This window comes from Cuculus canorus, chromosome 2 (genome assembly GCF_017976375.1).
Source record: "Cuculus canorus isolate bCucCan1 chromosome 2, bCucCan1.pri, whole genome shotgun sequence".
NCBI classification, from domain to species: domain Eukaryota; kingdom Metazoa; phylum Chordata; class Aves; order Cuculiformes; family Cuculidae; genus Cuculus; species Cuculus canorus.
This window is the reverse complement of record NC_071402.1, coordinates 49,730,035-49,756,690: the sequence shown is the minus strand read 5'-3', so window position 1 is coordinate 49,756,690 and position 26,656 is coordinate 49,730,035. Positions and strand designations below refer to the sequence as shown.

Sequence of the window (26,656 nt, the reverse complement as noted above, 5' to 3'; positions counted from 1 at the left end):
TGGTTATGCTCAAAAATTGTACTGTCTCTTGGTTAGTAGACTACATGGATAAGAGGAGAACATTTCAATAGGCCTCTCCAGTCTCAAGGTCTCTTTGTTCTTTCTGGCATTCAGTTACTAAGCATGGTGGTAAGACCTGACCCATAATGAGAGCCTGCCTTTTAACTAGGCTGTTCAGCTAAATCAAAATAAATCTGAACAACATTTGCTTGATGAATAATGTGCACTATTTAAAAAATAACAAGATGAGGTTATGATCTTGCTTTATTAAAAACGCTAATAAAATTATTGTAAACAAAGCATAATAAAGAAGTTACGAAGACAAACATATAAAGGTGATAAATATTTTGCTTTACTCTTGGTCAACAAACTTGCGTCTTGGAATGAAGCTAAAATAGGATACATCCTAAAGTGTTATGTATCAGCTTGATTTAATATTCTAGAATAAAAATTCATAATCCAGTCTATTGAATCCAATTATAAATGTTCTCAATCAGTAATTTGTGCTAATAAACTCATAATCACATGATTAATGAATCATGAAGAGTTTTAGGAAAGTTCCATGATGTTCTGGTATTACTATTTGACCTCTTTACACGTAAGCTTATGTCCTGTCCTTTTCACACTACATATAAATCTTTGACTGCAATAACATTAAGATAAAAGGTTTTTGTCCAGCTGCAGTAGAATAAGAGCCTTTCTTTTCTGTAGGTTTCAGTGTGAATGTCAGCATAACACTTGTGGGGAAACCTGTGATCACTGCTGCCCTGGATATAATCAGAAACAGTGGCAACCTGCAACAGCTGGGAGCACAAATATATGTGAACGTGAGTAGCCTAAAAGATGCTACGTTAAAAGTGACATTGACAAGTGGGTGGGAATTAGCCGTAGCACCCATGTTCATGGAGCGTAACTGGCACGCTGCATGTATTAACACCTTTTTTCTTTACCGAGAAAATTATCTCCATACAGCAATAAGGAAAATGTGATTCAGTGAATATTATTTATGTTCTTCTCTTTTATTAATCAGTGAAAGTAGTAATTCATATAAGAATATTATGTGAGAAAAGTGTAAGACTCTGTGTAGTACATTGAGTCCACATCTCTTCCTTAGTTGTATCTGCTGATGGATCTTGGATCCCTCTTAGCAGAGCAGAGACTATAGGCATCTTGCACAACTTCAAAATTTGCCTCTGCATCAACCAGCCTCTTAGTGTTCAAGATGCAGAGAGAGAGATTGCTTAAGGCTGCCGCTGCTTACAGGCACGTGCGCTGCCCTCCATTCTTCTGCTGCTGGTCATCCCTTGCTGACTGGCCGTCACCAGGCACAAAGACATTCCTGGTAGGGAGCACAAGCAATTCCACAATTGCATCTCTTCCTGTGCATGTAGTTGGGGGTTTGGAGTGCTTTAGATCTACAGAGTGAGTTGTCAAGCTACAGAAGCCCACTGACCTTTCTCCCACGTCCCCCGTGCTTCATCCTTTTGTTAAAGAAAAATGACCGCATGGACGCTGTTTGATGGAGTATATACTGTCACACATGGGTGTTTTGCATCTTTCTGTCCAGGAACCAGTTAATGTGGTATAGACAATGTCAACTCTCTCTGTGCACATCATTTTCTGAGTGAATGTGTTGGCAGCCTACGTTTTCTTTTGTGACTGGCCTAATTTATTTTCTTTGTATGCCTTTCCAGAGAGTAGCAGAGCCGGTGGCTACAAACTGTTAACAGGGGAATCTTATTTGAAAGCTGAAGCACTGTACCTGTATAATTAGTTTGAGGAATAAAGAGATGGTTTGTTTAATCAAAACTGTAATCAATGACTGAGTATTGGAGGGGGCAGAGAGGAGGATGGTTAAAATATTTGATAGGAGACAGGCATGTTGGGACACAATTTTTGGACAATATTTGAAGCCTCATTTAAATTCCCCTCTTTGAAAGGCAAACATTTTCTGCCAGGAAAGATAGACAAAGAGCATAAATAATGTAATGGTTTTTAAAGAATGAGTTTATAGAAGATCATCTAGAAGATTCTGAGCCAAAACAACTTTGCCTTTAACTACCTCTGAAAAAAATACCCTTTTAAGTATAGATTGCTTCTAGCAGTTTGAGGTGATTTGTTGAGAGCGTTTGCCAGGTACAGGCCTCTTTCCCTGGCAACCAGTAGTGAAAGAATTACCACTTCCCAGAAGCCTGAGATCCCTTGAGAGAAACCGATTGAAAGAGGTTGGTGGGAGTTTGTGGGGATAAGCCCTACATTTTGCTATGAGTTTCCCAGTACTGTATGGGTCAGCACATGGCCCAAAAGTGGTGAGAAGACGCTTGATGTCGTAGAAGGAATTTCTATTCCTATTACTGTAATCAGAACAATTAGTTTCTTGTTGCTGTTAGAAGACATACTTGTGAGTTGTAGCTCACTGACTGTTTGGCCCTAAAGGCGAGGAGCTTTTATTTACTTTGTAATTTTTTTTTTTATGTAGTCTCTCTTTTTTTTCCCCTTTTCTGACTTAGTATCTTGAACTAATGTCTCATTTGTGCAATGTTTTATTTTCTTGAAGAATTATATGATTACCCCACCCCCTATATGATCTTCACAGGCTATCACAACCTCTCCAGGGAATCCAGTCTTGACCTGTCTGGTTCCTGTCAGCAGACCATGAAGGAACCTGATAGCAGGCCATGACCTCAGCTGTTTTTGGTAGTTTCTAGGAATAGGCTTCCTTGTCCGAAGCTAGTCAGGTATAAAGATGTAGAGGAGATACAGTGAATGATCCGGTTTCCCTCCTCTTGTCTGTGTGGTCATGTAGCAAGGCATGGAGAACCAGTTGTCCCTGAATTGTGCTCCCAGTTGTGCCAGGTTATTGGAATAGAGTTTGAAAGGACTACACCTCATACGTTCCCGTCATGGTAAAGAAAGTAGGGCCAGGGCCCTTAGCTTCTGTTTTGAGATGCTTTCAGAGATCCATAGCCTTCCAGAATATCTTATCTGGTCCAGATGAAGGGAGGATTTCCCTAAACATGGAGTCATAGCTTTATAAAGTCAAAACTTCAGGCATTTCCTGGGAAAGTTTCCCTGGAGTGCTGGAACATCTGTAATTTAAAGCTTACCTGGCACCCAGATATTTGGAGAAGCCTTTTTTGCTTCCTGCATTCTTTCAGAAAAAAAAATCTCGTTGTTCCTCTCCAGTGAAGGAAGAAGAATAGATCAGAAGAAAAGGACATAGGATGAGTTTATGGCAACACCGTGATCTGGACCTTTGATTTTTTCTGGTTGATTTCAGTAGAAATAGGCAGAGCTTTACATGACCAGTGGAAAGATATTTGATTTATTTAAGATGAGAAGATGGTGAGATACACATAATTGATCTTCAGGAATTTAGATAAATTATTTCCTGGGCAAATCGATCACCCTTACTCAAACTTTATTTGCAGGAACTATTTAAAGTGTGGAAATATTTTTCAGGCTAATTCTCTTCTGCAAGCAAGGCACAAACATTGGGCTGGCTCTGGGTTTTATATCACTAGGCCTTTTTACTAAAGGTAAAACAGCAAAGGGTCCTTGGGATTTCGGTCTCCCAAGTCAATGTAAGGAGATCAGTGAAGCCAGCTAGTGTGCATACAAGGCCACAAGTGGCTATAGTAGTGGGTGCATCTCAGATGTTTTCAAGAGATGAACTTCCTAGGTTGAAACATATGTGAGGCTGATGTGCCTGGAAGCAAAGCCTCACAGATTTCTGTCTTTCAATCTCTTCTGAGCACTGTAGTATTAACATCTGTTAGAAGGAGTTAAATGTAAGGCAGAATGTGTACATAGAGATGGATTCGGAGCTACTGTGAGTTCAGCTCTTACCTTTATTTGGCTTAGCAGAAGGGAAAAATAAAGGAAAGGAGCTAAGCAAAAACTACCCAAAGTAAAATTTATCGCAGCTGAGACTGTAAACAATACACAAGGGAAATGAGTTATCTCAGTCACCTAATTTTGTCCTTCTTTACACAATAATAATAATTTTAGTGGTATCATTATTATTATTCATACCATACTTATTTAAATTATACTTCTTTTTGAATCCATAATTCTCGGGATGTAGAATGAACTCGTACTTAGAACTTCTCCATTCAGAAGACAGCAGCTGGGTGAATGTATAGCCAGGTTTGCTGGTATATGTGTATCTACTGCTGAGTATGAGAGTTCTTTGGTGTAGGTCTTTTTATTCAAATGTACATGTCTTCTCTATAATTATTTATTTTAAATAAAGGTGTTTAAATAAACAGCTTCACCCCAGATGTATTTTTAAACATGGAAAAATAGAATAAACAATTGAACATGTTTTTGACTATTTTTAAAAACTGCTGAGACCATTCTTCTAAAGCTTCCTAGTTCTGCATTTATGCATAAATATGTTGTTTTGAGATGGTACAACTGTTGCCTTCTCTGATAAGCCTAGCAGCACATGTTTTCCTCATACCCAGATGGTCTTACCATGTTTCTGGATTGAAAATCCAGTTGTTACTAGGTAAATATGTCTATTTGAGCATACTCCAACCTACCTGAGTGTATATGTACATAAGAAATCTAAGCTTCTTTTTCACTTCTGCTGTGTTACTGAATTCCAGCTTTATAATGAAAATTGACTTGGAATATTACTCTTTCAGCCTGCAATTGCCATGGACATGCCACTGATTGCTACTATGATGCTGATGTTGATAAGCGTCAAGAAAGCTTAAATTCCTATGGGCATTATGAAGGTGGAGGAGTCTGCATTAACTGCCAGGTAAAAATATGGGGTTTGGTAAGTTTAAATAAATGAAACTTGAAGAAGAGCTACTGGGGTGGGACTGTGCCCAGACCAATAGTTTGGAGGCTGACCTATCTAGATCCATTTCTCTGGGGTTGTTACTTATACTCAAAGCAGGATAAAGGATGTCTGAAAATAATTTACATAGTACAATATTGCTTGGTAACATATAAAAGACACTTGTATTTATGTTCAGTCCTGTGTGGTTCAAATGAATTCACTCAATGCAACAATTAAATCAACTAAAAAAATTCCATTTCCTATTATTACAAACTCTGCCATTTCCCTGCTTAGCATAAGGAAGTAAAAGTAACTAAATAAAATTCCAGCTCAGGCCAGGGGGTTCCTTACCACAGCAAAACTCAGCCCACAGAGGGCTCTCCCTCACCAGCAGGAGTAAAGGATGGAAGGAAGCTTACAAGTATTGAAAAAGCACAGAACTGTAGAAGGGACCTCTGAAAGTCATCTAGACTAGTGCTGCACTCAAATGAAGGCTAGATGCAAAGTTATATCAAGTTGCACTGAGGAATGTCCAGTTGAATTCTGAAAATTTCCAAGAGTGGAGATTACACAGACTCTTAATTGCTGTCCAGGTAAAGACATTTTTGTTATTGTTCAGTAAGAGTTTTCCCAATTGCAATTTGTGACAGTTGGCTTTTGTCCTTTTGCTACACATGTCTGAGAAGAGTTGGGTCTGTCTTCTGTGTAACCACCTCTTAGGTAGGGGAAAATGGCAATTAGACACCAACACATGCCCTCCCTGCCCACCATCCCAAACATCTCTTCTCCAAGCCAACCAAAGCCGTTCCCTCAGTTTTTCTTTACATGTAACATGCTCCAGCCCAATAACTCTCTTAGAGGCTTGGTTGAATTCAATCAACAAATGTAAATTTGGAATCAGAGACTTTACACCGTATGTGTCGTTAATCAATAGTACGTTCTTGGAAAGAGAAAGAATGTCTCTCATCCTGGGTAACTTTTGTCCTACTCTGGCTAATTGCTATCAGGAAAAATTGTACAAGGCTCTGATTAACTTGATCTAATCTTGGATTTATCTCTCCTTCGGGTGGGACTGAACCCCCTGACCTCCTGAGGTCCTGTACAACCTAAATTATTCATTGGTTCAGTGATCAGGGTTACATACATCCAGACTTATTTGGAAGTCTGTCTTCCTTTTGTTGTCAATTCATCTGAAGTATGATGACAAGCAGCTGACCAGAATATCATTCAGAGGGAAATTGTCATCAAGCCTGTTATAAAACCTATGCAAATGAAAATATAGCTGTATTTAAGGAACAAAAGAAGGAAATATCCATTAAAATTTATAGAGTATATTTTCCATTTTATTGCCACAATATAATCAGATATTGTCTGAAAGGCAGTCAGAAGACAGTAGAGTTATTTTTACTTGCATAAGAAGCAGAAATGTTCTTTGTCTTCCAATTGACATTTCTGTGCGTATCTTTGTTCATGCAGTCTGGTAAGATTTATTATGTTGGTCCTTCCTGTCAGCTCTTTGTTCATGAAAGAATATTTCTTTTATATTGCTTCCAAGATAGAAAAGGACAAAATTAATCTAAATCTATGAGTACTAGTTATATGACTGATATTCATTGTTTGTAACCTAATTTTATGGAATTTATGCTGGGTTAAATAAATTTAAATATAGCAGTTTTTTTCATGGGTAAATCACATGGATTTTAACTTACTTTTTCTGTTTGTGTCAGGGAAATATGTATTGGGAATGGATGCTTGAATGAAGAAATGATAGAATTGAAATGTTTCATACAAAAATAGATTCAGTTTCTTTAGAGTCAGATAACAAGGGAGCTCTGGAAATCACATAGTTCAGCCCCCTACTCAGAGCAGGTCCAATTAGATAAGGTTGCTCAGGGACTTGTTCAGTCAAACCTCGAACACCTCTAAGGACAGAGATACCACAGCCACTCAAGGCAACCTGTTTCAGTGTTTTAAGACATTCATGATACATTTTTTCCCCTAATAACTAATTGGAATTTTCCATATTCCAATCTGTGCCTATTGCCTCTTAATCTACTGCTGTGCACCTCTGAAAAGAGTCTGGCTTCATTCCTTCTCTATCGTCTGATCAGGTAGTTGTGGATAGCAGTGAGGTCTTCCTTCTCTTCTTAGTGCTGAAGAGACCCTGCTGTCTCACCCTCTTCTTGGATGCCACGTGCTTCAGTCCTTCACTGTCTTGGTGGCTCTGACAGCACCAGTCATGTCATTACAGAAAGCAGTGAATCTGATCAGGCATACTTTGCCCTGGATAAATTTGTGTTGAATACATCCAATAACTTTCCTGTCCTCTATGTGTTTGAAAATGGCCTCTAAGATGATTTGTTCACTGGATCTCTTTCTCCATTAAGCAAAGGGCCCATACTCTCATTAGCTTTTCTTTTGCTGCTGGTGTACTACTCCTAGATAAACCTTTCTTTTTGCATTTCGCTTCCCTTGCTAATTTTAACTCCAGCTAAGCTTTGGCTTTCCAAACTCCACTCTAACGTGTGTGGGCAATGTCTTTGCATTGCCACCAGGTAACCTGTTCCTGTTCCCATCGTCTCTCTACTGTCTTTTTGAATTAGAGATCAGTCAGGTGCTCTGTCTTGGCCTTCTGCCATACTTGACTGCGTGTCAGAAAGGACTTTTCTTGTGTTTAGGAGCTGTCTGTGAGAATCAACTAGCTTTCCTGCTCCACTTTCCCTTCTAGGGCCATGTCACATAGCATCTTGCTAAGCAGATGCCTGAACAGGCCAAATTCTGCTTTTCTGAAGCCCAGGTCAGTAATCCTGCTATTTGTGTTGCTTACTTGGCTCAGGATCTTAAAATCCACAGTCTTGAGGTCACTGCAGCCAAAGCTGCCCTCATCCTTCACGTGTTCTTCCTTGTTAGTGGGTGTCAGTTTGAATGGAGCATCTCCCCTAGCTGGCTTGTGAACCTCTTCATCCAGAAATTCTTTGATACATTTGAAATAACTTCTGGATTGTTTTTGTCTGGCTGCTTTGTCCTTCCAGCAGATATTGAGGTGTTTAAAACCATGCATGAGTACCAAGACTTTCTCCGTCTGCCTAAAAAAGGCTTTGTCTGCCTCTTTGTTTGGGTGGTCTGCAACAGTCGCCTACCGCAGCTGTGCTGCTCTGTCTTCTGATCCTTGCCCATAAGCTCTGCCCAGGATTGTTGCCTGCCCCAGCCCCAGAAGAGAGGCCCCGGCATTCTCAGCAGCTCCAGACCTGGACAGTGGCATCCGTCTCCTGGAGCTCTTTCTGGGGTGGTGACTCTGATGTGCCATGGGCATTAGCATCAGTAATGTCCAAAAAAATGTGCCCAGCAATGTGTTGAGGCCATCACAGCACAATCTCCATGTAGTCCTACACATTTTTGAGAGAGACACTGGGTCTCTCTGTGTTCCTGACATGCCGAATGCTGCAGCAACTACTGCATCTCCATCTGCTGTGTGATGTGAGCATCACCCTCCCTGAGCCACCATCAGCCTTTCCTGGACGTAGCTCAGATCTAAAAACGCTTGAGGAAGCTCCCAGCAGAACTGGAAGCAGAACCCAAAACTACCGCACAAACCAAGAGTGCCAATCACAAGCAGCAGCCCCTGCAGCAGCATGGGTGCCCTGCTCATGAACTGCCACGAAACGCCAGGTCCCCTCTCAGCCCTGCTTTGCTGTGCTCCCTGATGGAACAGTGAGTGGGAGCTGGAGGCAGCTACTTTGGGTGCTCCAGGGTGAAGCTTCCCCCCACCTCCAGTTTGCCACTCACGAGACTAAAATCCCATGAGAATGCCTTGTGACTGTGATTTATTCAACTAATGAATGCTGTTGCTGCTGTATGCTCCTGCTGCCCCCACCGCAGGGGACAGCTTTGCTGCAGGAGTTGAAATGCAGTCAAGACTGTGTTCAAAGAGGTTTTATATAATTTTTTTGTGTTCTTGAAACATGTATTTATAAACATGTCTGCTTTTCTAATGGAAGATCTGTCTTGTGCTGACCTGACCGGTCAGATTTTATTTATTTTCATGTTGCTGATGTTAGACATAGGGTATTCAAATAATATATAGTATGAAGAAAAATTAATTATGCACTTGCCTGAATGATGTCTACACTATGCTAAGAAAGCAGAATAAAAAGAGGTAAATATGTGACAGAGAAAACGATCTTTTTTTCCCTAAATTTACTTGCTTGTCGTTGTTAAAATAGCTCTTTTTTATCATACTTTAAAGATAAAATTTAGCTGCTTTGTGTGAGAATACAGTGATTCAGTAATCTGTAGATAACAGATGGTTAAAGAACAGCAAACGATGGATGCTGTCTTATTGCGGTCATTTTCCATTTCTGTCCTATGCTGATCCTTTTTCACTTGTATAGAAACAGTGTAAAGAATGTTATTGTTTCTTAGCTCTTCCCAGTTCTCTTTTTCGTCTCATATTCTGTTTTTGGTTTATTTTGCACAGCATAACACAGCTGGCATTAACTGTGAGAAGTGTGCAAAAGGCTACTATCGTCCTTATGGTGTTCCAGTGAGAGCTCCTGATGGCTGTATACGTGAGTACTTTCCTATTAATTGTCTTCTCTTGGTGGTGGCTTGAAGGTTTTTTTTGCTATATTGAGCACGGGATGCATGTTTTGGGGAGCAAAAATAAGAATGGCCAAAAGATGTTGGAGAACAACTGCAAATGTCTTTGATTTGCTTCAGACCCTTTCTTCTCAACTTGCGTCATGTAAGCCTAAAGCTTCATTCCATCTGCAGGTTAATAGGAAGAAGTAAGGCAGAAAAGGCTGCTGAGGAGTTAGATTCATGTACAACTGGGGTGCTGCTACACACCCCACGGGGAGGTGGCATGACCTCCAAGAAGCCACTCTCATGTCCTACCATCATGATCTTGGCTTCTCTAATCTCTCTGATCTATATATGAGGTATCCTTTGGCTCTTCGTCACTTAAAAGTTTTGTTCTATTTAGCTCAAAAGGTCATGAGGATGACTTCTTCTACTTTATGCGGTGCCGAACCTAACATCTAATAAATAATGCAATAGGATAATTGCAAATATAACATTTAAAAAGTGAAGATCTGAGTATAGGTAAGAGGTAAGAATTGAATTACAAACAGTCTGAAGGAGTCTTGTGACCGGTGAGAGGAAGCTACGGTTTGTTGTGTTTGGTTATTGAAATGAATGGGAAGTCAGCAGAGCCATGATGTGCTGCTATAATGTTGCACATGGTGGTGAAGGTGATGGAGCGTGGTGCTTAGCCTAGGCCATGGAGAGAGATGAAGAAATGCTGCAGATAAGATAGTTGCTGCAGTGCTGTGGAGTGATAAGATGCAGCTTTCTGAATTAAAAATACTAAACTCTAAGAAAATGACATAGATATTTCTAAGGGATATTACAAAGATTAATTTGTGGTGTAAAGTACTTGAAAAATGTGTAACAGCATGCAAATGCTAATTCTTTAAATAATGAGGCATGCACAACTGCAAATTTACTATTGTAATGCCATTGCGCACTGCTGTAGAAGGCAAACTAATTCTTTTCTAAAGAGCGCTCTAATTGCTGATACTTTCTTAGCCTGCAGTTGTAACTTGGAGCATGCAGAAGGCTGTGAGGAAGGGTCTGGCCGCTGCTTTTGTAAGCAGAATTTCCAGGGAGAAAACTGTGAACGTTGTGCTGATGGATTCTATGGTTATCCCTTTTGTGTCCGTAAGTATACAAATGAAAAATGCCACTTTTCCAGTATTTTAAATGTGCATTAAAGAATTAAGTTCTCATTACACCTGACTTGCTTAAAACATCTGGCATTTCAGCTTCAGATGTTCACACACTGATAAATCTGTTGTCGTAATACTGAAGACAAGTTGGTTTATTTTACAAAATGATGGTTACTTGAAAATCAAATAGATTGTGCTGCATTCTGAGTTCAATTAAGATGTCTTCATTGAGTCTACAGACTAGCTCTCAGTAATTAATGAACTCCAATCCTGAAGCCCTGGACAAATTGTTTAAACATGCCTCGGGGTCTTTAGGCATAAAGACCACTTGGACTGGGAAATGGAACATGGCTATAGTAAAAGAGAGTGGAGAAAAAGTTTGTGTGTTCTCCTTGATACCTCCTAGGATTTGAACCTTGCATCCTTGATAAACAAGGCTTGTGGACTTTCTAAAACAAATAAAAATAATTCTAAAATAGCACCTGTGTTATGTTGGAGAAGTCCTCCTGGCAGACCATTAGGCTTTCAGCCATGCTTTCTTATTTTTACTGGACTGCAGGTAGGTGCAAATATGTGGTCAAAGGAAGGTTTCCAGTTTGTTTCAGGTTTTCTAAGAAGTGGTTAAAGGAAAGGTGTTTGTAGATCCAAAGAAAATAAATGTTTTAAAAAAAACAATGTGACACAAATGCTGAGTGTTTCTGCTTATTGAAGATGGTAATAGAGTGCTACAATGCTATTGATTAATTGCAAACTATATTTTTACTTTAAAATAAAGAGATTAAAAGTAAGTGTTGGGAATCAGCAAGTTAAATGCTTTCCTCATAAGATAAGCATATGAAGTATAAAATAACTGAGGAAAAAAGTAACATCGGAATTGTGTTTGCTGCATAAAAGTTTGTGACTCCATGATCAGATTCTAAAAATGCATCAGTGGGGTGTTTTGTGCCCTCAGGAGAAATGTATTTCTGACAGCCAATAAAACAGGTGTCAGCAAGATTTGAGGTCTGACTAAAGCAGAGGTACCATTATAGAAATGGAAGAAGAGGAAAATCAGTAAAAAACAAAGGAAAAAATGTAAAAAATAAAATGTTGTTTGAATTCAATGACTATGATAGAATAAATCCTCTCTGTACAGTGCACTCTAGGTTTTTATACTTTATTTATCTTCTTGTTTGTAATCCAACATTTTTAAGTAAGTTCAGCCCAGGTAGACCTTGATCTAAATCGCTCTGATTTTCATAGCACAAAAGCTTTGGATCCCATCTTAATGGAGGAAAGTTTGTTGGGATGTCTTTCCTATTCCTAATCTGGAGGAATCTGAAATAAAAAGCTCTCAAGATGCAACATAGACTTCATGAATTCTGGCATTTAAGGCAGTAAGTGATAATGCTGTATAGCAGGAGATGGACCGTCAGCTGAAAGTAGGAAGTGGGAAATAAGTATGGAGCTCCGCAAATAGATCTCATAACACTCTCTAACATGGGAAAGCTTTCTGTACAAAAAGGAAAAGGAGCAAGGAACCAGCTTGGTAGCATTTCCAAATGTTGGCTGGCCTTTCATACTATTCTTTTAAGAGAGGATGTTTGTACCTCAATTGGAAATTAAAAGCAAAACGTTTTTTATCCTGTTCCAAACTGAAAGAAACTAAGCTGAAGTTGGTTACTGGAGTCTCGTGAATATCCTGTCCTCTGTATTGACAGGAGATGATGTCATGGTTTGTCATGATTTTTAGTGAAATAACTGTCTGTCTCAAATACGCTTCATTATTTCTTTTGTTTTAAAGGTATTCCTGTATATCCTTTTACTTCTCCAAATCCAAGAGATGCTGTAGCTGGTGACATAATTGGCAAGTTCTTGCTTTTTTTTTTACCCCTCCATTTCACTATTTTTTTCCCCCCACCTTACTATTTTCACTGCTTCAGTGGTGCCTGCTCTTTCCTGGAGATTTATGTAGTAGTTTTGCCACTGTTGGTATTTACCTTTTGGAGTGCCTTTCTTCTAGCCAGAAGTTCATGGTATTGCCATGTCCGTATTAAACAGATTAGTTAGCTAGCTTCAGAATGAGTTATGGATCGAAATAAGTTTGATGAGCCTCCGGCAAACATCTGTAGAAAAGACTGACTATTTTGTTTGATGCTCTTGTGAACAGATCCATCAAGACTTTTTGACACATACAACCTGTCAGCTGCTTTGTGGTGTAAATCTCTTAAAGGCTAACTGGCCTCTGCTTCTGGACCTGAACCTGTCAAATTGTACAGTGCCCTTGGCAGCGAAGAACTTTGATTTCTAAGAGAGCTATATATATCTTATTTAGCCCACAGCAAAGCTGCCTGAAGTCCGCACAATGATTCCCTCAGTAGGCTTATATTTTTTGGACTTATTATACTGCAGAACTGAGACATCATCACAGCTAGCTCTTAATTAAATCCATACTTGCAATGTACTTCCAGTTGAATAACTTCAGAAAAATATCACAACCCTTATCGTATCCTAAATTCAACATTCTTCCCATTTATTTCTATTAGCTCTAATAGAACTTACGTTTGTGTTGGCAAATGAAAAAGTGTGTTTTGTGAGTGTAGCAGACACTCAGATATAAGCAGACATTACAAATCTATGTGCGTATTTACAAGTTCCAGTTGTTTTCTTGGAAGTGTCTGCAGCTGCTGTCACAGCCCACAAAGCCTTAGTCTCCTATACCACTTATCTCCTTTGTACAGCATCCAAAATAATTGCCCTGAGAGGCCTCTGGGTATGCTCTGTTGCATATCCCCTTCTCTTTCATATTTTTAAAAGGAAGAAGAAAGAAAATTCCAAAGATAAAATGAAGAATTATTAACAGGACAAAACAGATCTTGAGCTATTTACATTTTCAGTGAGTAGCATCTGAGTCTGAGGGCACAAGAAAGGCAACAGCCACTAAGTGGAAGCTTCTGTGTCTGTAGAAGTTGCAAATTTGTTCTGGGAGAGTAAATGCAGTTACATTTTTTCCAAAATGAAATGCATGGATAAGCATCATACATAGTTCTGTCCATTCAAGAGTGATAATTATCAAGCACCAATCAATTTTTCTCTGCAAAAATACAAGGAGCTGTGTGACTTTATGCACTAACTTTTGTCCTTTCTTTTCCATTTCTGTTGTAACTAGAAGGTGGCTGCAAACCAGGGTATTTTGGCCTCCAGTGCCTATGTAAGTACTGTAGTTTCATTGACACTTGGAGCGTATGCTCCAGTGTAAACGCCAGCGTTTGGCTTCCAAGTGAAACAGGAACTTTAAGATCCTAATGCCACAAATGTTTTCTTTACAAATGTGCTCTTCAGCGTGCCAGTGCCACGGTGCAGGAGTGCTGGATGGTGACTGTGATAGAAACACTGGACAGTGCAGATGCCGAACTGGATTTCGGGGGCTTTCCTGTGATACCTGTGCAGTTGGTTATTATCGCTACCCTCTCTGCGAGGGTAAGCCAAAACATTTCTTTTCGGCAAGTGTGTCCAAAGTACAGACCTGAGTTTTATACTGAGGGATGAAGTTCTTTTGCCATGGAGGTGTATTCATAAGGGGCTCCCCCAAAATTCCCATATGTCAAAGAAGAAAAATATGATGAGGGAGAATTTCAATCTTAAAATGCCCCTATTGGCTTCATTGTTGTCCACTATGCCAGACTCCAGTTTGAGGTTGGATTTGATAACATTGATGAAATGTAGTATATCAGTGGGAACACTTCTGTTACCTACCCTTGTTTTTTTAAAAAAGTAGTGTTTAATTTCAGTTTGCAATCTCACCTTGATGCATTAGGATTCCCTTTCTAACCAATACTAGGAAACTGACTTTTTAAACTTCATTAACCATCTCTGTACTGTCTTTTTTAGGTATTATATTAACTCCTCTCTCCTGAGCTTGTAAATTCAAACCAGAAATTGTTTCATTTTAGTCTTTAAAAGGGTGGAACTACTTCCACTAGTTGACATACCACCTGGGATCAATAGTCAGACTCTGAATGGGCACAGACCAACTATAGTGCTTCAACACTGATATTGAACTCAGTAGTTAATTTCAATACAGATCCTTTTGCTCTTTCATTAATGTCTCCCTTGGTGCTGAATTACTGCTGATGTGGACAATCAATAAAAGCTGTTATCAATCAAAATAAATCTGGTGGGAAGATTTTCATCTTGTTGAGCATCAGGGAGTTGCTTTTTCTTTTTTTTTTTTTCCTGTTATTTCAAAAAGATAAGAGAGCCTGTGCAGAGGCTGCCTCTGGAGTGTCTTTTCTTGCTTACAGTGTGCGAATGTAACTTGGCGGGTACCCAGCCTGAAGTCTGTGATTTTCTCGGGAGGTGTCTTTGTCGCTCTGGGGTAGCTGGACTTCAGTGTGACGTCTGTCAGCCTGGCCACCACTCGTTCCCTGCCTGCCAAGGTAAGGCTGCTGATTGCACGTACAGCATCAAACAGTCCTCCTAAAAGGCTGACAGGACTGCTTTTCAGGTACCAATTTTGCATTTGACTGAAACAGTGTTCGTAGCAGTAAGTGAGCAAGGGACTCTTGTGCTCTGCAGTGACATCCTTACAGATCCTAATTCTCCCATTCTAGATGTGTTTCCATGATAGGGAAGAACTGTATAGTCTGTTTTCTCACAGGTTGCTTTTTTGTTTTTTTTTCCTGGTCAGCCTGTTTAATATAGGCTCAGTCAGCACAGCTGTCTTATTAATTACCAAAGGATTTGAGAGCTTTTTTGCAGGGAAGCCTATAGCAACAGGAAGTGTTTGACTGCTAAGGAACTGGCATAGCACTAATGTGAAGCACTAATCTACTTTTGCAGAAGGTCTTTGTTTGGTACCTTGTAAAATGTGTGTTCTGTAAATTTGAAAATGAGAAGTTCCCATTTTGCCCTTCACAGTGATTTCTCACTCATTTCAAGATCATTCAGCAGGCTCCAAGCCAGCCTCTGTCCACGTAATCATGAAACATGAAAGGTCTCCATGGGGTTTTGCCAATGCACCTGCCACCAAGGACTAGCTGCTTTTCACAAGAGAGGGAAATCAGTGAAGTATAGCCTTGAGTATCATAATTGTCTTGTGTGTGTATGGGGAATCCATCAAGTCCTGTCTGGCCCCTAGGTTTCATCTGCCTTTGCAGTGAGTGAGAAAGATGCTCCTAATGCATAGTGATTTTTACATTGAGAAAGAATAGAAGGTACTACTGAGTTGTGGTATGTACTTTCCTATGCAGCTTAAGAAGATTCATGTAGAACACTATGATTTACTTTCTTCTCTCTCATTATTTCTGGTTATTGACTGTGGCAGTCCTCTTCCTTTTGGGCTTATGTACTTGTTTATCATCTGTGAATGGACAACAGAATTGTTTATGCCCTTGCAAAGATATATTATGTTGTGTTACCAAACACGAGAGGAATAAAGAAATACCACATGACTATGTGACTTTATGGTCTGGAGTAGATTAACGTTTTTAATGAAAAACATAAAATCAGGGTTCTGTGTTGGTACATGCTGTTCAGTGGTTTTTTAAAGAAAACTCTCTTTTCTTTTCTTAGAACCTAATCAGGTAGCAGTCTTAAAACAAATCAAACCCATATTGAATACATCTGAACTTTTAACACCAAAAGCTAAAAAGAGACTTAAAAACTGAAAAGTGCATGCAAAAAAAAAATTGTAAAAGACAGATAAGATAGCTAAAAACACAGTTAGTGGGATGACTCAGAACTGCTGCCGTTCATAACTTGTTCTGTTAAAATAAGCTGCTATGGGTTTTGGTTTAAACTAATGCAGCATGCTGCAAAATGTGTTGGAAAGTGAGCAGCTCAGCCTGCTACTCCTATTTGGAGCTTTTGTCTTCAGAAAGGAGGTAGGTCTATAGATCTTTGACTGCTGCAGCTAAAATGTATCTCTTTGGTCTTGCCTTTTTGAACTCAGTGGAATTTTTATACATTAAGAATGGTATCAAAATAAAGCCTTTAAATAAATCAATGTTATTAAAATGAGGAGAGAATGCAATATAATGTTCAGCTTGGGCGTGGACTCTAGTGTAGATGATGGTTTTGGAAGCTCCACTATTTCTATTTCTCTTACACTAATTTCCTAGCAAGCCCTGTGTCTTTCAGGCTTCTTTAAAGTAAACAGAGCAGTCAGATGTCCTTGGCTGCAGCAGAAAGAGGAACTGAAAGGGGGAACTAAGAGAATGAATATTGAATGGAAGGCAGTGTTTGTTTTATATTTCTGTCAGTCAAAAAAAGCCAAGTGATTAACTGCAATGCTTCGGCTTGTACCTGGGACAGCTGGGATTCCCAGATGCACTGCTATTCACATACCTGTGAGCCTATGTAACTTCCAGCATCATTTCAGTAAAATAGCACCTTTTATCTGTGCTAGAGCTGTTAGCCTAAAATAGTGTTATCTCCAAGAGATGTACCCGTACAGCTAGTTATATAGTCTGACAATGTGCCTTGTGTATTGGATGCATGTTCCTGCACTGCTTGCCAGCTTGTAGAACTGAGATGTCAGCAGTTTTTCCCTTGTGAATAATTTATTTGTGCGTCATGGACCTCTGCTTGTGTGTCTTTTAACTGCTTGACTAATGACATAGCCCAGCATTGGAGGTGCTCTTTCTTGGAGGTCATTTTTCAATGGTATTAAGTACTTCTCTCATGTGATGTTCTTTCCATTTTAAGATGGATTTCTGTCCCTTACGCACCTGTTTTGCAACGAATCAAACTAAGTCTCTAAACTGTGCATTATAGAATTGCAGTAAGAACCGGATTATGAATGGTTGAGGAGGCAATTGCACTATAAGCATCTATTTCAGGATATTGAATTTTGATGGTAAAATTATGATTTGCCGGGCTTCCTCATGATTACTTTACATTCAAAGGCAACTTCTTTTCTTTTGCAGACTCTGGTTTAAATAACTATCAGTTTAGACATATATCTGTTAAGATAGATTTTTTTTTTTCTTTGTGCAGAGTGTAACTGTGATGTTGTTGGCTCAGTGGAGAATACATGTGGTCCTCGAGGTCAGTGTCTGTGCCATAGTAACTATGCTGGACTTAGATGTGACCAGTGCGCTCCAGGTTATCACAGCTATCCCAGCTGCTTGCGCGAGTAAAAGCCTTTCTTTTCACTGGACTAACCTGTCTAACTACAATAGTTCTGTTCCATCCAAAGCTAGCAACAATACCACTGACAATTCAGCCAGAGGCCAGGCTTCCTGATAGTCCTACTACTCTGGTACATCATTACTATTCCTGTGCTAGCTGGATTAATGTAAGCATAGCACTGTTTGTCCTTGGCACAGTTGTATCTCTCTTTTAAAACAGGAAAACTAAAAAGGCTGGGCAATGTGGATTTTTGTACCTTTGTACCTTTGTACCTTTTTGAGTTCTGGCTCACTCACCTTACAGAACATAAGATGTGTTTCTTCTGCTTTGGACTTCTAATATTTGATACACTGTCGTGTAAACATTTAAGTAAGTGCATTAGTGGATGCTATTGACCTGTGCCAACATTGCATCATAAATAACCTGGTCTAGAAGAGCCCATTATATCAACAGTGTTTTTTCCTGCTCACGTGGATCAGTTGATCAGGTCCAGAATGTGTGTATAAGTTTTTCACATCAAGCGGAGGGAAACCTGCAGGCTCTGTCGTGAAAATCAGCAAACTATTTGATCATCAGGAGCAGGACTGCTCTTTCCTAGAAATCAAAAGATTGTTAGTGCTGAAAAAGGAATGTATCCTCAGAATTCTGCTGTTAGTAATCACCACAACAAAAAATAATCTGGAGGGATTTGTTCTTTCTCTTTACGAGATTGGTTACTACTTTGCTAAAATAATTGTCATTAGCCATTTCACCCTTAGATTCCATGTGAACAAAAATTAGTCATGTGGGCTGTAGCAGCATTGTTCTTTTTTGTGGCATTATTCTTATTTACCCTATGTGTGCAAATCAATGCACAACTGAGACCTTACACAGGAATCTGGAACAATAAGACTATTACATGGTGTATTTCAAAGCTTACTTCTGGCCTCCTCTGCCTGCAGATCTAAAGCTGTGATGTACATACAATTTTATAGTCTGTAGTTCGCCATCATATTTTTAAGTGCAGGTCTAGTTACAGATTTTGTCCTGTGCTTTCTGTAATGGTAAAAATATCAAGAAAGCAGAAAGCCAAAACCAAACCTGCTCTTAGGGAAGGACAAAGTAGCTGAGAAAAAGAGATTTATTATGGTGCCCAATAATTGTACCTGTTTCTGTCAAGAATGGAGGAAGAAAATGTCAAGATCATACAGGTCACCTCAGACTCGTAGGTTCTATGTAGGGATGAGGACCTTGTGAGGTATAGGAGGGCTTTGTAAGTTATTTATTGCAAATAATAATGAGGAACATTCTACACAAATAGTATTCAAAACCTCTACAGTACTGAAGTTTTGGGAAGTTATTGCTTAGTACCTACAGGATGAACCTTCATGCTGTTGTCTGTGTTTGTTGTTATGTAGCTTGTCAGTGCTCTCTTGATGGTTCTCAACATGGCATGTGTGAGCCCATATCGGGACAGTGTGTGTGCCAAATGGGTGTCACGGGGCAACAGTGCAACAGATGCTTTTCTGCAGCTGCCAGTTTCCCCTACTGCAAAGGTCATGCTTCTGAGGGAAAATGCTCCATTCTGATTCAGATTCCCCACAGTTTTATTGCAGAGTTTTACAGAAATCCCCTGAAGCATGGGGATAGAGGAAGAGAGGGAAGGAGGGACACATGGGGAGCACATATTAGATGTGCTTATTTGTCATTCTGTACGTTATTTCATGAAGTGAAAGTATAAGATTGAGACCTTTTTTAGATGATGGCGCAGGGACTTTAAGAAAGCATCTCTCAGTTCTGTAGGTTAGTGCTATATTTTTCCTAATGACTACTTTGCATACTAAACTGAATAGCCTAAACCAGGATAAATACACATTTGAAAAATAAGTGTTAAAGGCTTCTGCTGGTCTTGAATTTTAAAGTATTTGAGTCTCTCCAAGGTAACTATATTAAAAAGCCCTTTCAAACTTGCACCTGATACATTGTACTTCTGCGCTACTACATTTCGTAGCTCTATTTTCAAAAGACCTTTCAATGTGTTTGTTTTTTAATTTCATAAAGGTGTCAACAGTGAATGTGACCCTTCAGGTAGCGTTGGTTCTCATTCCGTGAGTATTCTACCACTGCAGCTAACAGTATGTGTTAATAATTCATGTGCCTTTGCTGAACACATTCAATTAATTGCTCAAGCCCCAAAGCCTGCTCTTAGACTGTGAAAGAATTGCACAAACTTATTTGCAGGGTAAAAGTGGAAATAAACATTATGTTTTGTTCTTTGATCATACCAGTGCAAATAGCTGTCGAGAGTAGGGTTTTTTATCTTTTATGTATAGAATATGTGTACTGTTTATGTCTTCTTGGTATACTAAAACCTTAAACATACATGCAGATATGCATATGAGCCTCTGTATGTCTCAAAGACCTTCTGGTTCTGAGTTGCAACAGGCCATCTCAGCATCAATTTAGTCTTGAAAGAAATTATTATCTCTTTGTAACTGTTGCTGTTCCACTATTACTGTTGTTAATACAGTAATGGTTAGTAGTAGTGTATTACCAGAAATCACAGTCATTGCTAAATGTGTAGCAAAGAAGACCTAGAGCCTAAGTCTAATCAGTGGAAGAGACATCTATGTAGACTCATGTATTCAGCTATGTGTGTTTTCCACCAATAAAGTCAGGAGTAAATGTGAAAAATAATGATTATTTTTAAGGAAATTTGGGTTTTAAACCTTGTGCAAAACAATACTTTAGAACTGTTCTGATAAAACTATAAAAGAATTGGAAGGCATATTCATTGGGACATCTAGGATAAATTATATATGGAAAAAATATGCAGGATGGAACATTTCTTTGCTAAAAGTATGAGACAGAAAAATCTTAAGAAGTCTGAATCAGCCGCAGTTTCCCTGTGTCTGCAGAAGTCAGTAAACTACCTGAGCTGTTAATAATACAATTTTTTTTCTCCGTACTAAAGAACAGTATGTTTTTTATGAAATAGATGAACCCACATTAACTCCTTTCTGTCATTAGGGCTACTGTCAATGTCTTCAGCATGTTGAAGGTCCTACCTGTAGTAAATGCAAACCACTGTACTGGAATCTAGCCAAAGAAAACCCTGAGGGATGTACAGGTACAGCTTCATGACATGTTTCTTCGGCTTACGGAATGTATTAAATTCTTTTGAAAGTCATCTTGATTCACTGTCAACCATCTTTGGTGCTCAATGACTTTCACAACTGCTGTTACTAGTATGTTATTCATGCTATTTAATTCTAACATCAAATTACCTGTGGCACCAGCAATTGTTTTTATAAATGAGACAATAATTTCACGAGTGTTTGCTAGTGCTGGACGAAAGTGTGCTCTGAATTACAATGGTGTATACTCCATATGGACCTGTGGCGATTTTACTGGAGTGAGGTGGGATTTCTGCCCTTAGCTCTGAATCCTAAATTTGGCTCATTGTTTTGAGGAAATGGTGCTTTTTCATTTATTGTCATCTCCTGGCTTGTAGAGAAGTGAAAAGGCTTCTTGTGGCCTCAACAAGTGTGACAAATCAGTTATGGTTTAAGTCTATATAATACCAATCGGCCTGCGATTTTCAGTGTTGAATTAAAGTGAGTGTGTGTTTTTCAGGCAGATAAGAATAATTTAAAAGATAAAAAAAAAGATAAGGATAAAAGACTTTACGGATTTTTTCTCCACCGTTTCCTTTCCAACAGGTTACACCACAACAACCACCTAAATAGGATGAGTAGCCTTAGAGCCAATACCAATATAATTATGTCTTTGACTCTAAATCTCTGAATACTATACAGTCTAAACATCTCTGCAAAGATTAATTACTACACCTTTCATGGAACGAATCTTCTCTGCCTTCAGTCACAGAGTCAATGCTGGGTTTCACCAAATCTGTAGGTCACCGTGGCTCCTTCCCACAGTATTTGCTTAATTTATATTTCATACAGAGTTGAACTGGTCCTGAAGTAGCACTGTGGAATAGGAGCTGCCGGTCAGGCTTGAAGACATTGTTTTACATCAGCTGTATGAATGGTTTCTATGAAAATAAAAGTAGTATTAAATGCAAACTCAAGGCTGTTTTTGTTAAACACAGGTGAGAACACTTTAAAATATACCAATAAATCACACATACACAGAAGTCCTCATTGTTTCTCCTCTGCTTTTTCTTCTTACCTTTTGCCAGTTTCCATCTGCTATTCTGAACCTTCCAGAGTAAAACCCACCTTGTGGCTCTGTGACTCAGAATTGCAGGTTCAGGGTGGTGGGGTTGTTTTCCTACAAATTAACTTGGAAAGACAAAATGCAGATTGTCTTTTTTTTCATCTGTGCAGCATGCCAGTGTGATGTGAGTGGAACACTAAGTGGAATTGGAGAGTGCCAGCAGGTAAAGTGAAATTAAAAGAAATACATGAATTAAACTGATTTTTGTAAAGATAAATTGTTGTATCATTTGGTATGGTAGAAATCTTAGAATTGATTATGGCTTTTGTAGATGAAGTAGCTGGTTTTATACGGCAAAGACGCAGTTATATACATCCTAGGGATGTATAAAAGTTCTGAAAATGTTTCATCATCTTGTGTTTATGTATTTTCTAATCATTGAAGATGATAAATGTCAGCCGTTATGTCCAGATAATATTTTTTATTGAGATTAGAATGTTTTTACTCTTTAGAATTTAGAGGGAATTCGGAGTATTGAAAGATTTAAGTTCTGAAAAAGGTGCTGAAATATTTTTGATTAAATTGTTTTCTCACAGGAAAATGGGCACTGTTACTGCAAATCTAATGTTTGTGGAGATTCCTGTGACACTTGTGAAGCAGGTTATTATGCTCTGGAGAACAAGAATTATTTTGGCTGCCAAGGTAAAATGTATAAAGAACATCTCTAGTAGCATATTTGCACATAGTAGAAAAGTCTTCAGAATTCATAGGCTTTAGAATTTCATTTTGAAAATGTGGATGTATTTGTTGAATCACTCATGTGCAGAGCATTTTGCAGTATTGTTGTAATTGCTTGTTACCTGATTAACTCTTCCTTTACCCTCCAAAGGGAGAAGGAGCAAGGCAGATGTTATCACTGTAGTTCCCATCCATATTGTGGTTTGCTTACTTGAGGAAAGGTGTTTCTCTGCGTACATTGTCCTTCGCTTCACCTTCCCTGGTGCCTCTTTTGCCACTACCCGTCTGAGGCTTCTCTGTCAAAGACTGCAGTGCGATCACAGGAGGCACTGCTGAAGCTGTTGTCTTATCAGATAATTGAGAGTCATTCCTCCTCTCACTCCGCCCAAGTTGTGGGGTGAGAGATGATTGATTTTCCTGCAAGTGTTAGCTGTAAGAGTGGTAGCTGTCTGTTCCACTTAGCAGTTTTCTAATGTCTACTGCTAAAAACTTAAAATGTTACAAAAGGCAATAGATTGACCTTTTCTGCAGGTGTATTCCTATACTGCTTTAGCTCATGATTCAATGGGTTTTGAAGCAAAGCCAGATGTGGCTGTAGATATGATATCAGTCTAGAGAAGAGAATGCATCAGGGAGATCTTAGAGCAGCCTTCCAGTACCTAAAAGGGGGCCTACAGGAAAGCTGAGGACGGGCTTTTTATCAGGGAGTACAGTGGTAGGGCGGGGATGTTAGTTTTAAGCTGAAAGAGAGTAGGTTTAGGCTAGATGTTAGGAAGAAATCTTTTACTGCGAGGATCGTGAGGTACTGGAACAGATTGCTCAGAGAAGTCATAGAAGCCCCATCCCTGGAGGTGTTCAAGGCTGGATTGGGTGAGGCTTTGAGCAACATGATCTAGTGGAAGGTGTCTCTGTCCATGGCAGAGAATTTGGTACTATATGATCTTTAAGGTCCCTTCTGACCCAAACCATTTTATGTGGAGAAAGTGGTACTTCTGAAGGATGCTCACTCTGCCATGTTCTTTGAGGGATGTTAGGGCTACTTCAACAGGTCTCTTTCCTCCAGGCAGATTTGGATTTGTTAAAATTATTGAATGCACTTCTGCTTAATTCAGTGTGCTTTACACCTGTCCATGTTGCTGATGCAAGAGATATACTTTTAAAGTGTTGAAGTACTTCTAACAATCATTTAATATGTGCAAAGTTAATGCCTCCTGTACCAAACCAAGCTTTCATGCCTAACGTGCAAATCAAGGAGGTTACTAATGGAAGGGATCTGGTTTTGCACAGGTGTTTTCATAGAATCGTAGAATGATTTGGGTTGGAAGGGACCTTAAAGGTCATCCAGTTCCATGCCCTGTGCCGTGGTCAGGGACACCTCCCTTTAGATCAGGTTGCTCAAAGCCTCATCCTTGATTTCAGTGACAGGTATTCAGTATGTCTTAGAACACAGGATGCTTTTATAGTATGACATAAATAAGTAGATAGGAACTTTCAATCTTCCAATTCAGCTTGAGATTTTTAGCCTAGATGTACTTGTTCCTTAGTACAATATATTATACCTTGTTAATACAATTGTCTTTTAGTTTGTACAAGTCCTTTCTCCTGCAGACACCCGTTCAGTATTGTTATCCAGTATTGCATAAAAATGTGTAGTTTTTACATAAACACATAAACATTTTATTACATTTTATTACATAAGCACATATCTTCTTGCTACATGCAACATTTGTAATGTTAACTAGATATTGTAGTACCAGACTCTTAAAAATTAATATCTTACACTTTCTATAAGTTTGGGAGTGTAGGTGTGTTTTGTTTTGTCTTGTTTTGTTTTTAAATAATTATTCATCCTGGTATTGCTGTAGAAATTCTGGCTTTGAATTTGAAACCATTTGAATGACTGCTCTGCAAAGCTGTAGTCCAGAATTTAGTAATATGACATGGCTTATTACTTGTGATTTCTTTTAGAAGTGGCTTTTGTCACATTCCAAGGAGAAATAAAGAAAATAACCGCAAGCATAGGAAGCCAGAAATAATTGCAGCTTATGCACGTGTGCAAATATGTGTTTGAAAGAGTCTGAAGGGCCCTGGAAGGAGGAAATGAGTCATTAATAATGTTTAATTAGCACAAGTGAGGTGTATTTTCTGATAACTTTTGACTTTTTAACCTTTTTTTTGGCTTCTGCTCTTTGCCTCACAGGCTGCCAGTGTGATGTTGGAGGATCTCTCAGCCCAGCATGTGCTGAGCTCTTGGGTGGCTGCCAGTGCAGGGTGCACATCATGGGGACCGCCTGTCAGGAGTGAGTCTGGCTCTAGACCCTGATAGCTCCTGCTTCAGCACAGTTGTTTTGAAATTGCCCATCATTTCTTTGCTATCCTGTCACTCGAGATTCGGGATTTGTTTTTAAATAAGCTGAGAAATTCTGTTAGTTATTGGTACTAATTTTTCTGAGCAGTTTTCTTCTGTTATTTTCTTATTTTTTTTTAAACTTGTTTCCTTAAATAACCAGTACCTGTTTTGCAATGGCATTGCATATGTATCTATATAATCTGTCAAGAGTTATATAGGAAAAAGTACAGCTGTAAAAGCTTCTAGAAAGAGAATTTTCATTACACCCATCTTATCAGCTGTCTTGATTTTATTAGCAGTTATCAGAATTCCTCAGCCATTAGTAGGTCGCCTCCGTTCCATTGCTTTATGCTCTTAGATGTAGGCCATAAAGCGACTGGTAATTCTTTGATTTGTTATTTTTCCTTTCCTTGAAAGCCCTGAAAAAAACTACTTTTTCCCTGATCTGCACCATATGAAATTTGAGATTGAAGACGGTACTACTGTCAAGGGAAGGGAAATGCGATTTGGCTATGATCCTCAGGAATTTCCTAGCTTCAGTTGGAGAGGATATGCCCGGATGTCCTCTGTACAAGTAAGCTGATATTTTGCTTAAGGCTTCTGGGTGAAAACATAGGTCTATGGTTCGTACATCTCTATAGTACTGCTATGTGTGTGCAAGGTCATGGGGAAACCAGCAGAACAGTCAGGATCTCACTAATCCAAACTTTGGCACTGTGCTACTGCTTGGATTGATGAGTGTTGGTATTATTCTGTCATTTACTAATTTTGATATAGTGTTTCTGTGTCTTGCAGGATGCTGAAATACTATTCTTGACATTTATTTTGTAGAAGACAAATAATGTTACGATGTCTACCACAAAAAAAAAAAAAAAAAGGCTAATGTAACAACTTTTTGTGAAAATAAGCTATCTAAATACAATTAATAGCGTTTAAGGTGAAAATAAATAACCTGTGTGTGACCTTGGTGGAGGTCACGGGTGCCCTGTCATGTTGCCAACATAGGTGTGTCATTATAGACTGAGAAGCTGACAACTTGACTCGGGTTTTAGAGTGCCAACCAGAGTTGCCCAAGTTTGTGACAGAGCTCAAAGAATAATTTCTCCCCCTTCCCTGCCTTTGCTTGAAGCCAGGGACCAACATCTCTTACTCTATCATTCCTCGCATATTTCTTCTTTCTCACTATTCACTGTGTCCTCTAGATTTTCTATTAAAGCTTAGAAACCCTTGTGATAAACCTCCTGAAGCATTTTTCCTTATGTCTTTTGACTTTTATTTTTTGTTTGTATTTTCTGTTCTGGTCCACTGCCCTTTTGCAGTCACCTTGATTTTTGTTGACTAGTCTGTACACCTCTCAGCCCTGCCATCTGCTATATGTCTATCTTTGCTTTCTGCTTTCCATTTCTATTAAGAAAGAGGAGGTCTGTGGGGCAATGGTGACAGAATTGAGAAATATACATGGAAACCAGCAATCTACCATTTATTGTAACTTTTTTGTAGTAGGAGGAAATGGGACTTTGTTCTCCATTCTCAAATGTGTGGAACTGAAAAAGCCTGTATGCTTTTGGGGAAGGAGAATGGACCTACCACAAGCATCTTGGGAAGAGACAGCAAGTGGACTGTGATGGGTGAACTGGTGGGAGCTGGATTATGATAGGAGCGTCAGGATTTAGAATGGAAAGAAGGAAGCCAGACCCTTGCAGTTGCACCAATCTTAGATTTTCCTAGTCCACCACCAACCTTTGAACATGTCTCTGCCAATTCTACTGT

At 39.1% G+C, this 26,656-nt stretch overlaps 1 protein-coding gene across 3 annotated transcripts in view; it reads left to right on the top strand.

The window, feature by feature from the left end:
* LAMA3 (laminin subunit alpha 3) overlaps positions 1–26,656 on the top strand; it is a 121,445-nt gene that overhangs the window by 25,229 nt on the left and 69,560 nt on the right. The window contains exons 7-21 of one of the 3 annotated variants that reach the window (XM_054058941.1): positions 712–827; positions 4,653–4,771; positions 9,273–9,363; positions 10,385–10,516; positions 12,308–12,370; positions 13,673–13,714; positions 13,846–13,983; positions 14,808–14,942; positions 17,503–17,637; positions 19,678–19,724; positions 20,647–20,746; positions 21,969–22,021; positions 22,395–22,500; positions 24,737–24,836; positions 25,304–25,460. In XM_054058941.1, the coding sequence (XP_053914916.1) occupies positions 712–827; positions 4,653–4,771; positions 9,273–9,363; positions 10,385–10,516; positions 12,308–12,370; positions 13,673–13,714; positions 13,846–13,983; positions 14,808–14,942; positions 17,503–17,637; positions 19,678–19,724; positions 20,647–20,746; positions 21,969–22,021; positions 22,395–22,500; positions 24,737–24,836; positions 25,304–25,460 (1,534 nt within the window). Of the gene's footprint in view, positions 1–711; positions 828–4,652; positions 4,772–9,272; positions 9,364–10,384; positions 10,517–12,307; positions 12,371–13,672; positions 13,715–13,845; positions 13,984–14,807; positions 14,943–17,502; positions 17,638–19,677; positions 19,725–20,646; positions 20,747–21,651; positions 21,731–21,968; positions 22,022–22,394; positions 22,501–24,736; positions 24,837–25,303; positions 25,461–26,656 lie in introns of those variants that run through there. The other 2 variants (XM_054058942.1, XM_054058943.1) reach the window with 2 other exon arrangements.